This window comes from Cupressus sempervirens, chromosome 3 (genome assembly GCF_028749045.1).
Source record: "Cupressus sempervirens isolate cs-2001-9-10 chromosome 3, ASM2874904v1, whole genome shotgun sequence".
In the NCBI taxonomy this organism is placed as follows: Eukaryota; Viridiplantae; Streptophyta; class Pinopsida; order Cupressales; family Cupressaceae; genus Cupressus; species Cupressus sempervirens.
This window is the reverse complement of record NC_143120.1, coordinates 398,499,825-398,517,536: the sequence shown is the minus strand read 5'-3', so window position 1 is coordinate 398,517,536 and position 17,712 is coordinate 398,499,825. Positions and strand designations below refer to the sequence as shown.

General features: G+C 35.3%; 1 protein-coding gene across 1 annotated transcript in view; it reads right to left on the bottom strand.

Annotated features, from left to right (window-relative positions):
- Window positions 1-14,650, bottom strand: part of LOC149566699 (uncharacterized) — a 79,177-nt gene extending 64,527 nt beyond the window's left edge. The window contains exons 1-4 of the mRNA XM_089820020.1: window positions 14,215-14,650; window positions 3,047-3,308; window positions 2,848-2,945; window positions 2,671-2,720 (exon numbers count right to left, since the gene is read on the bottom strand). Of these exons, the coding sequence (XP_089676146.1) occupies window positions 2,671-2,720; window positions 2,848-2,945; window positions 3,047-3,308; window positions 14,215-14,338 (534 nt within the window). The 5' untranslated portion in view covers window positions 14,339-14,650. The remainder of the gene's footprint in view (window positions 1-2,670; window positions 2,721-2,847; window positions 2,946-3,046; window positions 3,309-14,214) is intronic.
- Window positions 14,651-17,712: the final 3,062 nt, after the last annotated feature.

Below are 17,712 nucleotides of genomic sequence, written 5' to 3'. Positions count from 1 at the left end.
TTGCTTTCCTGAGAAGTATATTGCATCTGCTGCTGAGGTATAGCAGATCTGAATAAAGAATTTGATAGCATTGAATTGGAAGTCTGCTGTCTGTTGATTTACTGTACTAAGGAGACGTCAATTGGCTATGAGGGATTGCAAGTCTCAATTGGTCAGTGAGCACCTGAACAAATCTGGACTTAGGCATTGGCTTTCTCTCCAAATTGGGAGGCCATTGCTTGTTCATATCACGCCACCATAACTGTGTAACCTGTGACTTGGTGGACGGCATTGTGTTGGGGGTTCTGAAGGGCTGCAGTTCCATACTAAGGCAGTGATTTGATTTGTTAATGAGCTGCGATTTCCTGTAGAGGCCCGTGTCTATTCCCTGGAGGCCTGTGTGGACATTATGGAAGCTGTGAGTATATTTCTGGATTCAATTGTGTGTGTTTTTAGAATCATCATTTCAGATCACACTCAGTGACCCATCATCAGGAAGAGAGAGAGCAAGAATAGAAAAAAGAAAGGAGTAGACCAAGCCTGACTCAATACCTATAAGAAGACAAAAGACCCCGGAAACCAAGGTAGATAGGAAAAGAAATAAAATTGAGAGAAAGGAATGTCAGGCTTGGTCTACTCCTTTCTTTTTTCTATTCTTGTTCTCTGTCTTCCTAATGATGGATCACTAAGTGTGATCCAAAATGTTGATGCTAAAACCACACACAATCGAATCCAGAAATATACTCACATTTACTAATGGATTGTGGAAATCTGATAATGTTAATTATGGAAGCTGACAAATGCCTGACAAGGTCTTATTGAAGAATTAAGGACCTGTACTTATTAATTACAGGCCTGCAATCTACTTTCCTGCCCTGCATTTGAGTGCTGGGGTCTGAAGTTGCACTATCGGGCATTGTTTCTTGCATCACAGGAACCAGCGTGCACTATAGGAGGGTGACGAACTCAAACAAGAGCCTTGCAGCTGGAGTTTAAGGTGTCCACAATCTGCATATTTCATTCTGGAGCTGAACAACATATAAATTTATTCCAAAACAGGTTCTTTGTATGCAATGTGAATTTCAAATAAGTTCATCTTAGAACTGTATTTACTCTCTATCAACTAAATTGGTAGAATTGAAAATTAATCAGCTATCCTTGTCATTACATTTTCTTTATCATTTCTAAATTCAAAAGAGAAATTAAATACAGGCAGAACATTAATTTTGGTTATATCAAAGAACACTAAATTTTTTTCTGCATTTTCTAAATTACACTGCTGGAGAGTTTGTCTGCCATTATGCCAAACCATTCATTTGTAATAAGAAATTGGTGAAATCCGAACTGTTCAAGTAATAGCCAGGTCAAGGGTTTTCAACAGACTATCAAAAAATGTTAAATCAGATGTATCATACATGCATCTTCAATAAATGCAAGTAACCTAAACCACAAAATACAATTACCATTTTAACTTGTCAAAAAGATATCAAAGATGTATCCCATTCATTAACTATTCATACACAGTAAATTTATGCAGCAAGGGAAGTATCATACGATGCATACACATGCACTTTTACTAAATGCAAGAAACCTAAATCACGAAAAGCACTTCCCATTTTAAATTCTTAATAGGAAATAAAATATGTACACATTCAATAACCATCCTTACACAACAAGTTCATAAGGCGAGGAAAATGGAATCTTCCATATATGATAACTGGGTGGCATTGCTCCATAGGAATTACATGCTATTCTTAAGAAAGTTCCTATTCACCAGCTCACTTATATATAAATCATTAAGCCTGATTTTAAGGCAACATTTACTTTACAGCAAATCTATGTAATCATCAATATTTTAAGATACACTTTATTTTCCAAAAAAAAAAAAACGAATATGTTGGTGATAAAAGCTTGTATTCCACCAGAGAAAAACATGGAGGGATGTTCTAAATATAAACAAAAAACCAATCCTCGAAATAATGATGCATAAACTTATTTTGAGCAACTGCAAGTCTGCATCTAAAAGACCCTTTTGCGTAAAATATTAGCTGTCATTTACAGAATGGAACAGTAAGTTGTAACACACTGGCCCAGTGTGAGAAAGCTTCCTGATTTGAACTCCTAATGCCTAGATTATGGGAAAAAGGGAGTACTTGACTGCAGGGAACCTTACCCAAGGATGAGAAATAGTAAAATTGAATGAGATTCTGTACCCTCCCTACTAAAAGAAAGGAGACAACTAATATAAAAGAACTGCAGAATCATGGCTTCCGGATAGAAAACATTAGCCATCTCCATGAAATTATGATTTATCCCCTTCCAATTCCAAATTAGCAAACTCTGCACTTTACTGTTAAGTTAGGGATGTGCATTATAAATTTCAGGGAAATGACAGCCTCTCTTTACAACTTCCAAAACAGTCGATAACAACAAAAGTACTTTCTTCCAAAACTTGAGACTGGTTTAAGGCAAAAGGAAACCAAATTTGTCGTGTTAGAAAAAGTGCAAAACCATGCAGCTAGATTTGGAAAGTAAAACTATTTTGATTGAGTAGTATAGAAAGACCACTTTGCACTACAGGATGAAATTAATTCATTTCAATAAGAAGTGCATAAAATACAGACAGAAATATCATGCTATAATCTTCCAACATGTACTATTTGGCATTTTGCGTTATCTCTTGCCACAAACCTCATCAAAGTCCAGGCCTATTTGAAGAGCATCCCCATCACCAAACCTCTCTGCAGAAAAATTTAATAATACAAATTAATGTCGTGGTAACTCGATAAGGCTACATTAATGGATAAACAAAGGTTGCATCTCTTGTGGCAATTGCTTTATGTTAAATCAATGAATACAAAGGCTTACCATCCAGTCCAAACTGAGATCCCAAATAAGCAGTATCTTCCACTGGATCTTGGAGAGTGATTTGCTCACGAGTAGTAACATGATGATCAACAAAGTTCCTACACCCCATCAAAGGAATAAAGATCTCATTTCAAACACTTCCATGGACTCTAAGAAACTTTTAAATACCAGGGATAATTTAGTAAAATCTAATACAAACCCATGGGTAAAAGAGCTCTCTGGTAACTCCAGATCATCAAGATCAAAAGTCTCTGGAAGAGTAATAGAATGATAAGGTGCTGTTGATGCCTCTGGTGGCAGATCTACTGCAGTGGAATGAAATGCTTGCTTTATCTTTACCAGTGTTTCACTACAATCATTGAAGAGGTAGTTCACTTTTCGAGAATATATCCTCACCACCCCAAGCAACAAATGGCTGGATAATCTAAGTGCAATCGGCGCTTCGGGAAAGAGAATGGAATCTATAAAGAACCACATACAGAAACCATAAGCCCAACATACCATCATTCAACGTGTATAAAAGATAACTAATAATGCTCTCAGAAGATGAGAAATTAAATTAAACTCTTTAAGAATTCAATAAGAGGTTACCAATGCAATCGATTTTCTTATTACATCTAGTGAAAATTCCAAAATAGAAGATCCCAGTACAACACTTTTAAATAGAGCATATGCAAAAATAAAAAATAAAATAAATAATAATGGAAACTCAAGATAAGTAACACTGTTAGGCTCGCAAGCACTGGTGAATAAATCCTTTTAGTAAAAACGCACATATCAAATAGCCAAAACAATATTTGGATCATTCACAAGTGCCAAATAATCAAATATTGTAAAACAATAAGAAGCCAATGTGCAAACTGTACATGGTAACTTCAGCCAAAGAGGATGCCAGCCTACACCTACAGATACAGCAAGTCCTTTTGATAGACATGGATTCAATCAAATGATAAAATTTCAGAGGGTCAAAAATAATTTATTTCAAATTTTCAACAGGTATTTCCCTGGAACATGTTTAATATGCTTATTAAACTACTATATCCATATTAAACTACTATATTAATGAATTATTTATTATACAAGGATTCATGTTGTGTAAAAATGTACTCTTTGGTATTTAGCACATAATGTCAGAACTAAAGATGTTTCACTAAAACAGTTGCTAATATACGCCTGTCCTCATAAGTGTAAAGCACACTTCACAAAACTAATAAGGAAGACACAATGGTGAAAGAATGAGATCAATGTATGGTGACATTGGGCAAGAGATGGAACACATATACCACCCGCACTGCTTGTGTTTCCTATTTATGACGCCTTCTACATTTGGCAATGAGATTTTTATAATTTGTTTTTTATTACTATAGTATTCCTTGTATTGCAATTAAGTAGGTTCACACAATGCTTGGGTGCTTTCCTGATCTAATCTAATATGTATATGTCCAACTTCCGTATAAACAATGGAAGCAACATAGCATACTGTAAAATAATGTAAATTGATCTGAAATGGATCAAGTAGCTATCAAGATTTTTAGTATTTCAGTTAGAAATATGATTGTCTGACAAATATGTCCATAGCTTTTTGTAATACCCAAAATTTGTACTCTGCTATTTTATGTGAATAAAACAATTCTTAATAGATTATTTACTACACGTGGATTCATGTTGTACAAAAATGTATCCTTTGAAGTTTATCACATTATGTCGGCACTAAAGATGTTTCACTAAAACAGTTGCTAATATACACCAGTCCTTGTAAGTGGAAGGTACACTTGATGAAAGTAGTGAGGAAGTCACAACAGTGGAAGAATGAGACCAATGTATGGTGATACTGGGCAACAGGTGGAACATGCATACCATCCATACTGCTTCTATTTCCTATTTATGGTGTATTCTACATTTGGCAAAGAGATATTTATGATTAAGTAATATAGTGTTCTTGTATTGCAATTAAGTAGATTCACACAATGCTTGGATGCTTTCCTGATCTAATTTAATATGTATGCATCCACCTTTTGTAAATAAACAATGGCAGCAACATAGCATAGTGTAAAATTATGTAAATTAATCTGAAATGGATCAAATCAGTAAAATCGGATTAGTCATTGATAGTTTTTGTGCAGATTCTCCCAATTAAAAGATGTTATAAATACTAGTTTTGTAAGTACTGGGAATAATATCAGAAGCAGGGTTGTAGGAGGAATGGATCAATTTAGTGAAATCTGAATAGTCACTAAATACTTTCTATGAAAAATCTCCTGAGCACAAGGCACATTTAAGACTGATTATGTAAGTACTAGAAATAATATTAGAAGCAAGATTATAGGAAGAATTAATTAGCAGGAGTGCTCTTAGTGATCAAGACAACTCTGGACACTGCCATCAAGGAAACTCTGGATGCTGTCATCAAGGAAGACATGTATCAATGGTAATTACAATTGCGACAAGAAACATTGTACTAATTCAGCTGGGACCAAAATGACCACTGTGAAGTTTGAAGGTGTCAGTGCACAGCAAGACAATTCATCCACTATCAGAACTGTCCCAGGTAAGACAAAATAACAGAGATTAAGGGATGAAAGGAAACTGAGGCATTTGGAATACATCATTTTGATATCTGAGATTCGGAGATCTTCTGTAATAGCTCCAAGGGTATTCTTCTTCTTAGCTGTCTTCAGTGGGACTGAGTTTACTGTTTATGTTGCTTTAGTATAAGTCTAATAGGAGTTGCGGTCTGATTGAAAAGTGTTGAGAGCACCTGCAAGGCTTGCATGGTGGTTGGACACTGTCTTTTGTGCAAGGAATGTCCACAAAGGTCTCTAGAAAGTGGTGAATTATTGTAATAACACATGACATCATGGCTTGACAAGGAAATCCTTTACATTTCTGAGGTTTTGTCCCTTTTAGGGTTTCCCTAAGTCCATTGTTCTTGTCTACTTCATTTTATGTGCTCATGTTCTCTTTGTTTCTTATGCACAAACCCTTTCATATAATTAAATGCACCTGTCATCATACTTTGAACATAGGAATTCTTTTGCCATCGCACCGCGAAGACACCAGGGCATCCAAGCATCCCGGGACATATGGGGGACGCTCAAACGTAGCTTGACCATCCCGGGAAGTCCAAATAATTTTATTTTTTAGTAATTGGTAATTTGATATTCAATGTTGTTCAAGTATAATGTACTGTATTCTCAATTATGTGTTGGGTATGTTACTATGTCACAATTTTGCTATGTTCAAGTATAATAGTTCTTATACTATTATACATCATTTCATAACTAGCACCTCAAGTACTAAATGTATAGTGTATTACAACACCACCCCATCCACGTCATCGTCCCCAAATTGAAGCCCTTTTTCCTCTATCCCAACATCCCAATGTCCCTAGTGCCTATGTTACACTATATTTTTTAACAAAATTGTTTCTTTTCAGAATTGTGAAGTATTTTGAAGCTGATCTCAACATCTTTAGATAAAGGTAGGAATAGCTTTGTTACCTGACATCATGTTGGAAGGATCATGGTAAAATTGGTCATATCAAAAAGTTCTGTGGCACCACGCAAGGTCAGCGGTCTCATGTCACAAAGTGTTTTAAAGAAAAGGGGGAAGCCTTCTATGTATTCATAGCCAAATGACTTACAGATTATGTAAAGTCTTCTATAGGGTAGTTAGAAGAATTTTTAAGTAAAAACTACTATAGGGTAGTTAGAAGAATGACAATTAAGGAAGTTTGTTATAGTAAATAATGTAATGTTTCTATAATGATCATTCAATTAGGATGTTTCCATTTCATAGTTAGTTATTAATTAGAATGTTTATTTTCGCTCTTTTGTTTCTGTTTTAGAAACTTTGCTTGTAATCACTATTTAAGGAGCTTGTCTCCTTTGCAGTTATTGAATATCAATCAATTATCATTTCAAATTTTTGCTTTGAAGTTGTCTAGCTTGAAGAAGCTATATATCTAGGGTTTTTAGAGTCAACTACGTTTGTGATTTTTTGTCTAATGTTGCAAATCTTTCTCCTAGCCCATTTTACAAGATTTACAAAATGAAGCCTATGTAGAGCTTTTTTAAATAAATTTCTGGCAATACTTGAATAATTGGTGTGGTGTAAGGGAGAAAGGATTGACTGACCAAGATAGATACATACATGAATTTTAAAAATATGTTAATTAGTGAGTTCCAGGAAAATGTCAACTAACTAAAAGATAATCTATTGATTTAATTAATTAAGTAATTGATGTTTTACTATAGCTCAAGCCAGCTGGTATGGATCCAAAGTGATTGTCTAAGGCATTTCCTGATGGGTCAATAAGGAGTAGTCCCCCAACTATAATCAAAGGGAGTAGCACTAACCTGCGATGATTTTGTGGCATTTTCTAGTGGATGTTGGCACGTAGTCAGAAAGCCCCTCAAACAATGAAGTGGAGTAGCATGATGCTCCATGAGATAAGTAATGGGCACATTATTTATGGTTGGAAAGGTGCTTGGCAAAATAGGCAAGCCCAAGAGGGTGTGTTTCTCTCTAGGATGCAATGATGGATTTGTGTGGAGTTGAATGGATGCATGATGAAGTTGGCTCTAGTGCGAGGCACTCACTCAAGGTTGCCTAAGTGCAAAGAATGCTAGAAGAGGTTAAGGATCTCTGTCCCATAAGGATGGAACAAAGTGGTTTTGCAAATGAAGTCCCAATGTGAAGGTCTTAAGAATAGCTCATAGGTATTCATGTAGAACAAATCAAAAGGCATGTCCAAACTGAATATTACGTCGTTATATGTGTTACAGCCATTGAAAGCATAGTCCAAAGGTGGGTAGCTAAAGGCGCACTAACAAGAAGTGTGTTATGGGATCGAAAGAATCTAGATGTGCCACAAAGTTTGAGTTCCAGGAACTCACCAAGGTAAGCATGAATGTTAAAACTTAATGGTAATCAAGGCAAGTGATCAAGTGAAGCAAGTTGAACTTACTCACTAAGTCAACAAAGGAGGGGCTGAAAAGGCATTTGGGATTTGTTGACCAGCCCATGTGGGGAATGAATCAATTAATCAATTCATGATATATCACTAATGTATCCTAGAAAGCCAACTTTAATCAAATCGGTTAAATGCAAATGATGATAAGTTATAGGTTGATTAATGTATTTGTTGATTAGTTAATTTACCTGGACAAGCCCCAACTGGCACAAAGCTTAAAAAAACTTTCTAAAAAATCCAAGCAATGTTCAACTTCAATCCATCACACCTATTTAGGACCCAGGGTCTCTTCTCAATTTTAATTGCCTCTCTACTCTTCCTATCTTTGCATCGCCCTTCAAAAGCCAAGGTTCTTGTATTTCCAATATCAATAGGTTGGCTAATGTTGTGCTTGTGCTCCACCAAAGCTGATTGCTTAATATTTCTCCATTGCAAATATTGGGTGTGTGCTCTTTGATTCTCTATTGAAAAAAGGAAAACTAAATCATTTCAGCTGTTTAAGGAATCCTACATGGGCATGGAATTTTGCATGCCCCTTTTCTAAGTTTTGGATATAACCGATCTTCAACACTTCTCAAGGTATTTTGGTGGTTCTCGTTAGTTTGAAAAATGTCTCAATGCTATTTCCTTTAAGTCTTCTTACTAGTTTTCCTGTGGTTACCTGAGCATGAGATAAGTAGGCTCTCTCTTAGTTCTCTGATCAAATCACAAAATTCACTTCCTCTTCTCACTATTTACTTAAACACCAACAAACGCTCACATCTGAAAAACGGTAAAACCATTTACTGAAACACTGGAAGCATGTCACAGCCCTTTTTGTAACTACTATATTTCCGTCATGTATTGTTTTGTGCCCTAGATGGTTGTCCTTACATTAAACAGTGATTTTGTAAATGTGCTCACAGTGATTTGCAATTACTTAAACAAAGGTTTTTATGCCCTAAGCGGTTTGGTTTTACATTATGCAGTGGTTTTACAAGTACGCACTAAATGGTTTTACTTGGACTAAACCATGGTTTTGCAAGTTATGCCCTAAGCAAGCTCTGATTTCTGGTTTCATGAATATTGCTTAAATGGATCCTACATTATCTAAATTACAATTTTGAAATATTATTGTTGTAATAAATGTTATTAAAGAACTAAATTTGATCTAATGATGTAATACACATTGAAAACCATTTTTATTGAGTAGAAGTAAATTTTGATATATGTCAAAGTTATTAATGCCTTGTTAATCGTTATTGGTTTAACTACTGTTCTGCAATTGGACGCAGGAGTATCAACGCCAGTTATGAAGGGGAAAAGATATCCAGTGGGAAAGGGGGATTCCGAACGGTTGTGTCCGTAGACAAATTCAAGGGTTGGTAAGATTTGACATCATAGAATTAGTGTATCTAGGTGGCCAAGGGCATCAGGTCCTAATGTACTTTCCTTTCTTTCAACACATTTGTTGTTTGTTTTAAAAAGTTAAGTAGTACAATTTATTTGAATCTCGTTACTTGTTTCATCAAAAAACAAGAAACTAGTTGTTATCTATTCGAGATGTTTAGTTACTATCTATTTGAGATATTTAGTCATAGCAGTAGATCTAGTTACATGATTGATCATATTAAAATATGGAGATAACCAAGGGTATTATTTCACACTAGGTGCAAGTGTGAGGATAAGTGTTGTGATGTGATCATCGATAGTGGGAGCATTGAAATTTTGATATCAAAAGAGATGGTCACAAAGTTAAAGCTCAAAGAGACAGAGACACCCACATCCATACCAAATTGTTTGGGTACAGGATGACCACAAGGTCATGGTCAATAAATAGTGCTTGGTGAAGTTCAAGATTGGAAGCTACCATGATGAGGTACTACATGACATCATACCTATGGATGCATGTCATATGTTGGTGGGAAGGTCGTGGCAGTATGACAAGAGTGCTATATATGATGGTCATGCAAACATCTATTCTCTGACAAAGGATGGAGTTCATCATAGCTGAAACCGCTAATGAAGGAAGCAAAGCTATGCAGTAGCACTAGGGTATGTCTTGTTGATGGAAGAAGATTTATGGATGGCATGAAACATCACAATTGTGTTATACTTTAATTCTTAGGGTGAATAAAGAAGGTAGTAGAAAATTCCAATAGAGATTGCAAGTCTGTTAAATGAGTTTCAGGCCATCGTATCTAATAATGTTCCTGAGGGGTTGCCATCAGTAAGGTGATTCAATCATCAAATAGACTTAGTCCCTAGAGCCAGTTTGCTTAACAAGATTGGTCATCAGATGACTCCTACTGAAGGAGTTGAACAAACAAGTTCAAGAATTGCTAAGGGTGGGTTTGATCTGGAAGAGCCTGAGTCCATGTGCAATACCTGTAGTACTAGCACCTAAGAAGGATGGAAAGTGGAGGATGTGTATAGGCTGTAGGGCCATAAACGAGATAATCATAAAATACGGATTTTCCCTGCTAAGGATGGATGAACTTATGAACCGCAAGGTTGGAGCTCAATACTTCACAAAGATAGACCTCAAGACCTTAAAGTGGGTGTCACCAAATTTGGATTAGAGAGGGCGACGAATGGAAGACTGCATTCAAGACTCAGGAAGGTTTGCATGAGTGGTTAGTCATGCCCATTGGGCTAACCAATGCACCAAGCACCTTCATGTGGCTCATGAATGAGATATTGAAGAAATTCATGGGAACATTTGTTATTGTGTATTTGGATGATATTTTTTATTTTTGGTAAGGGACTAGATGAGCATTTAATGCATATTCGTGGAGTCTTTGAGAAGCTAAGGAAAGAGAAACTTTTGATTAATCCAAAGAAGTGTAGTTTTGTAAAGAGAGAATTAGTATACTTGGGGTTTGTTGTCTCGCTTAATGGTCTCGTAATGGACCTAGAAAAGGTAAAGGTAATCCTAGAATGGCCTACCCCAAGGTCTGCTACTAAGGTAACGTGTTTCCATGGTTTGGCTAGTTTTATAGGAAGTTAATTAGAAACTTCAGCAGTATTTGTGCACCCCTAACTGAGACAATGGGGGAGATAAGAAAAAGTTCAAATGGATTGCAAGAGTTGCAAGAAGTTTTGACTTGTTGAAGAAGGTGGCAGAGTACCCTGTGTTAGCACTCCCTAATTTCAACAAGGTGTTCCAGGTAGAGTGTGATGCTAGTGGCAGTGCCATTGGAGTTGTACTGAGCCAAGAAGGTAAGCCTATTGCATATTTCAGTGAGAAATTAAATGATGCAATGAGGAAGTATTTTGTTTATGACCAAGAGTTAGATGCGATAGTTCAGGTGTTAAAGATGGAAGCATTCTCTATTGGCAAAAGAATTTGTTTTGTATATTGATCATCAAGCATTACAATACCTAAATAGCCAAGGTAAATTGATTCAAAGGCACTTGAAATGGATAGAGATCTTGCAGAGGTATATATTTGTATTAAAGCACAAAAGTGGGCAAACTAATAGGATTGCAAATGCCTTAAGTAGGAAACAAATATTACTGACAAAAATGCAGATCGAGGTGGTTGGGTTTAATGAGCTTCAGACTATGTACCCTGAGGATCTTGATTTTGCAGAGGCTTGGAAGGCTTGCAAAGAACTTGTTACTCTAGATATGACAAGGTGGCTAGACTACATGATCCAAGATGATATGCTATTCAAGGTGAACCAATTGTGCATTCTGAGGAGTTCCATGAGGGAGAATTTGATCAAAGAGAAACATAGTGTACAAATGGCAAGGCAATAAGGTCGAGATAGGACCATTGCCACTGTCAGTGAACATTAATTTTGGCCTCAATTGTCACAAGATGTGAAGAAATTTCAAATAATTGCAATTTCCTTTTTTGGCCTCAGTTGTCACAAGTTGTAATAACTTCTTATTTCAAATAATAGCGATTTCCTATTTTGTTGTGTTAATTTTGTCTCGAGTCACACCCTCATCAGTCATAGCAGTAAATCTAGTTACATGATTGGTCATATTACAAAATGATCCACTTCTAAAGATGTAAGAGTTCATAAATTGCACTCATTCTCTTCATTGTGTATTGTCAGTAACAAAAAAATTGTGAAAAGTTGCTCCCAAAGCCAACTATATACTAATCTAGATTTCCCAACAAATGTCTAATGGCACATGAGATTGCTCAAATTTAGCTCAGCATGATTGCATAATTTTCCTGATTGGTTTTTATGTTTTAATGTTTTTTTAGTTATGGAGAACCAGAAAAATGGCTCAATTTTAACAGCATATGACTTGAGCAAAAAACTTCAAGGAAGAACTGTGCATATTTTATCAAGCTCTAGATAAAGTTATAGGTACACAATTGTTTCCAGAACCTCTTATCGCATTCCCATGAACTGCAGAAACCTCACATTTAGCAATTTATGACTTCATAAAGTCATAATTTGCTGTGTTGCTTCAAATTGTATACTGAAATCTTGGGGGCAGTTGAACTCTTTATTAATGATGCATCAGAAAAACTGTGTATATTTTATCAAGCACTAGATAAAGTTATAGGTACACAATTGTTTCCAGAACCTCTTATCTCATTCCCATGAACTACGGAAACCTCACATTTAGCAAACTATGACTTCATAAAGTCATAAATTGCCGTGTTGCTTCAAATTGTATACTGAAACCTTGGGGGCAGTTGAAGTCTTTATTAATGATGCATCAGCTTTTGCACTTTCTCTTCTCATTATGCACTATCAATAAAGTTGAGATTTGTGATGACCGACTGCCAAAAGTAAAATATCCAAAATCAATTTCCAGACAGCTACTAGCTTCAGTCAAGATTACTCAAATTTAGCCCCATGTGATCAAGGAATCTAGTCTTTAGAATTCTAGGTTGAGCTTTCTGTTCTATCTGGCTTATCGTCACTCAAAGTTCAGATCCTGCAAATAGTTTAATTATAAGGGCACGGAACTCAAGGTATTGCATCGTTTCTTCATTCTGCAAGCGCAATCTGGAAATAGTTCAATTGTAATGGAATAAAATTTCGTACGTTGTACCATTTCTTCTCAAAGTATACTGAAAAGCAGTAGCCTTTTCAATTTTAATGATATGAGACATCAGAAAGTGCACTGTTTCTTCACATTATTTACTGGCTGCAACACTGACAAATGAGCAGACCTGCCATCATAGGCAAACATATACTAAGCTAGATTTGTGAACAAGTACATCAAGTGGTACAATTACATAAAGTTAGCTCCAACAGATATTCAAGTGATCATGCCATGTTCTATTATACTTGATTGGAATCTCCAACCCCTGTAGATTTTCTTTACCCAAAATCTGAAAATGGTTCACTTCTCAGGGAATTGGACATCAGAAATTGCACTACTTTTAGCAGCTGTCTGATTGCTGCAAAACAAACTTCCAAAATGCCACTCGATGTGACCAAATTCTACAGAGATGAAGCCCCTTAGGAGCTGAAACTAATCACTGCAGCTGATATTTCAGTTTTCTTTGTTAGACCGTATATTAAGTTTGGCACCAAGACACCGTAGACCCAGAAAACAGTTCAATCCTTAAGGCGTTAAAACTTCAGACTTCCGGAATGCTCTGTTACTTAATATTGTATACTAAAACCCCGGAAAGTGTTGAATTCTGAAGGTATAGAACTTCACAAATTGGACCGTTGTTTCTCTGTGTGTATTGTCATTGGCGTGGAAATTCGAGAGGATCTCCTCCACATGAAATTGTGCGAGTTACATATATATAATTCACTGTAATCGCAGCAGATCCGAGTTTTACCATTTTCGGTTGCACTTCCGATCCATTCGGCTTTAAGTTGCTGATACTTCGAACCAGTGTCATAAGACATCAAAAATTTGTGTTCTATTGCACTGTTTATTCTCACTTGGTGTCTGGCCATATCACAACCAAAGAAATTACGATCCCCGCCACCATAAGCAACTATACGTTACTAAATTTCCAGCTAATACTCAATCTTCCATAAGATTACTCAAATCTAGCTTCAATTAAGATTCTCTAGCTTATACGTTACTGAAATTCCAGCTACTACTCAATCTGCCATAGATTACTGAAATTTAGCTTTGAGTAAGATTCTCTAGCTTAAAAAGTGGAGCAAGGAAGCGCAATTATCAACTCTCACCGTAAAAAACACGGAGCCGCTAAGTTTCCAACTAATAATACTAAATGCGGTACGCAGTCAACTCAGGGGAAGCGACTTTAGCAAAGAGACACTAAAATACTACTGAATTTAACGTAGAGGGGGTCATTTCACTGGAACAAAATAGAGCAACAAAAACAATCAAAAACTGCTGGGACGAGAAAGGAAAGAAGAACGCAGTGGCTGCTCAATTTTTGCGTGTCCTAAACCCTGTCAAATTTCCCCAAAAAAGGCGTCGTAAAGAGCAATAGTAATACTGACCGACAGAGACGCCGATGTCTGTATCGGCAACCTGGTTCTTCCTGAGTTTCCGCTCCAAATGCGCAGCGATCCATATCGTCCCCAAAGGCCCCTTCTTCGCAAGAATGAACTGGGAGTAAAACATCCTGAGAAGCTTAGAAAACCCTAAGGAACTTTAAACATCTGTCTGGCCCTGCTGAATTACTTAATTTCCGCCTGCAAGTCCCTGCCGGTTGGAGGGATCCGATCTCGAGACCTGTGATCTGGTCCTGCTTGAGACCCCGTAGGGAACAACAAAGTGTAAACAAACGAACCGTGCGAAGACTGGATGAATCGCAAAAACAACTGCCTCCAAGAGTCGGACGTGTAAGCACGCGATTACCCCTTTGTGCTTCTGACCCGACTTACGCGGACTCCAAAACATTCAGTCAGCCCGATTTAAATTTCGGTTTTAATTCCCTCCCTATTGGAAAACATTGCGTGCTTGGGATAAAAAGGGATGCGCTTAACGAGTGAGCACGTAGATACGTTGCGACACAAGCTTCTCCGTGAGCAGTACGCGCGCGTTGAAATTTTAGTTCGAAATGTTTTTCCATCCGTTCTTTTTTGGGCGTCGTGGAATTTTACTCCGGCGCGCTGTGGAAAGCATATCCACAGTGGGTGTAACTGTAAGTAGCCTCTATGGTTAGGTGGGGTTAAGTGTGGAATCTTTTCGAACTTTTAGGTGTGTATTTGGTGTTGGCATTTTATGGGGGCCAATGCACTTTGCATTATCAACGTAACCTTCAATTTTTTTCTATTGTTCTTCTTTAAGTAATACCTTCAAGTAGCAGCTAAGTGGCACATGCACAGCGGACATCATAGCCCATCGCCTTTAGTTCAAATCTAAAGATCAAAAGGGGTATTTATTTTAGTCAAGGATTGAGGATATTTATTTTATCAAATTTATTCATCGTGTTGATGGGCTTTTGATCTATGGATGAAGTTGAAAGGTTCTTTAAAAAACATACATAAGATCAAGTCTTGAAGAGTGGGAAAAGGGATGAAGTGAGGATTGTGCCATATATTTTGTTTTCTACCATGTAAAATAGATTCAAAAAGACTTACTACTAATAGATTCTTTAATAACTATGTAATTACACTTCACCATGAAAGATATATGAACTTTTCCTTAATTTTTTAAGAAATGCTTTTTGGTATAGTTTTTAAGATAATTAGATTTTGTATTTAGTGGAAATAAAATTTGTGAACTATTAATTATTTTTGTTGAGCAAGATAAAATAGTTGTTAGCATATGTCTAGTTGTGAATTTAATTTATGGCATCATAATTTTTGAATCAATGATGTGTTCAACCACATTCTTATGGTGTCATTTTTTTTTGGATCAACAATATGGTACCATGTGGTGTATAATATGTAGTGGTGATTTGGTAAGTGAAATTGTAGTGAGAGTGAAGGAAATTGGTTAATAGAATACATAATGGTAATTGAAATTGTGGTGAGGATGGAGATCATTCGTATTACACACAAAGTATGTTATTATTGTAATTGCAACTTATTTATCATAGATGTCTGAAAATCTTATTGAGAATCATATTTATGATGATATGTTAATGCACCTTTGATTAGAGTCGTGAACTAAGTGATTCAAAAGATGATTTTGAGATAACCTCTTATATCATACCTCTACAAAGTTTGAATGTTGGTGGATGGTGTCATCAAGGAGCACATCATCAATCTTGTCAATTGTGCTTAAAAAGTAGGCTTCAAAATTTTATTAATGTTTACAAATATATAATTAAATATATTAAATGCATAAGTATATTAAGTGTGCATTTTTTCATAAATTCAATAATCTTAAAGTCGACAAAGTAATTTTCTATTAAAAATAAAAGGTTTCACTAAAGACATTTAAAATTTATATTAATCTATCTTACCACTTCACAATACAAGAGTGATAGTTATAATAGTGTTTAGTGTCATTTAAGCATTAATAAAATATTAATAATAAAGTCAAAAATTGAACCTCAAATTATTATTAAATAAAACTTATATGATTGATATTTTTAAAGACCTATTATAAGAATTTGATGCATTAAAAATATAATAATAATTGTATTTATAGAGTTCAAACAATAGAAAAATGGGTGAATGACATTTTCAAAGTTATTAAGAGAGAAAAATAATTTGCATTTCATATACTTGTTTGTATTCTTACATTTAATGGGCATAAACAAGGCATTATATGATTACATTATTTGAACTACGGGGAATGCATTCAATGGTGAAGTGCATTCTATGGTTGCATTTCTTTATTTATTTTATTTTCAAGTTTGTTCTAATAAGTCCTTTATTTTTTCAATTTTTTGTAATGTAGATATGACAATTGACTAGTGTCTTTCTCATTCTTTTGCATCATTATTAATTAATTTTTAATCAAATATTTTATTATTTAATTAAGTTGATAATCAATCAAATTCAGTTTTTCTTCTTTCATCTTTTTTTGCTTCGTAATATGTAATTTTATTAAAAATAAAAGGTCTTTACAACATAACTATATATCACACTAACCACTAACCTATATCCAAAACCTTACATAACACCTAATATAAACATTAACACCAAAATTTCCAAATCTAACTTGTCAATAGTTTCTACTTCTTCGACTACTACAAGTTGCTTCACATTAATCCATCCATATAGACTAACTCATACGTGTTTTGTTACATAACAAAATTTTCAAGCCAACCCAAAGAACAATGTTACCACATTACATATTTTCCATAGTTATCATTTATGGAAGTCAAACCAATAACCAACACTCAATCAATGAAAAGCCAAAAACATGCTTTAAGGATCAATATTCATCATCATGAACCTCTATTTGTCACCCTAGTTCTTGGTCATCATGGCTCCTCTTTCTGGAAAAGCTAAATTCAATGCATTCATTTCAATTTCATTGCTCTGAATTTTTTAGTTTTAGATCTTGCCATTGTGATGAAATCTTCAATTTATATTCTTCTTTATCCACCTTTCCCTTCCAATGGATGAATGGTATGATTCTAAATTATTTGTCTTCTTCCTCATTTGTGATTCCTTCTTAAATATCAATTTGTATGCCCTACATTGCTCATTCTAAAATAGAATCCAACCTTTATGATAAATCATCTTCAAATAAAGAATTTACCAACGAATTACGTCAACGTCATTGTTGTCCTGCATTTTCACCACAAAATATAGGTAACAGTACGAAACTTTTCCAAGCTAGTTTCATTTTTACCTAAGCTTATTTCATTATTTAATTGGTTTGTATCGATCAATCAAATTACACCAATTAATATAATGAATCATTTTACTTAAAGCTTTCGTCAAGTCTTTTTCATTATCTAATTGTCGAGCCTATGCTTGATTTTTTAGGCCTTCAAAGTCATTTTCTTCACTTTTTAATGTGTGATTGTTGTTTTTTAGTCCTTTGGTTTTGCTCAAGTCATTGCTTTCGATTTTTCCTTCAATTTGGTA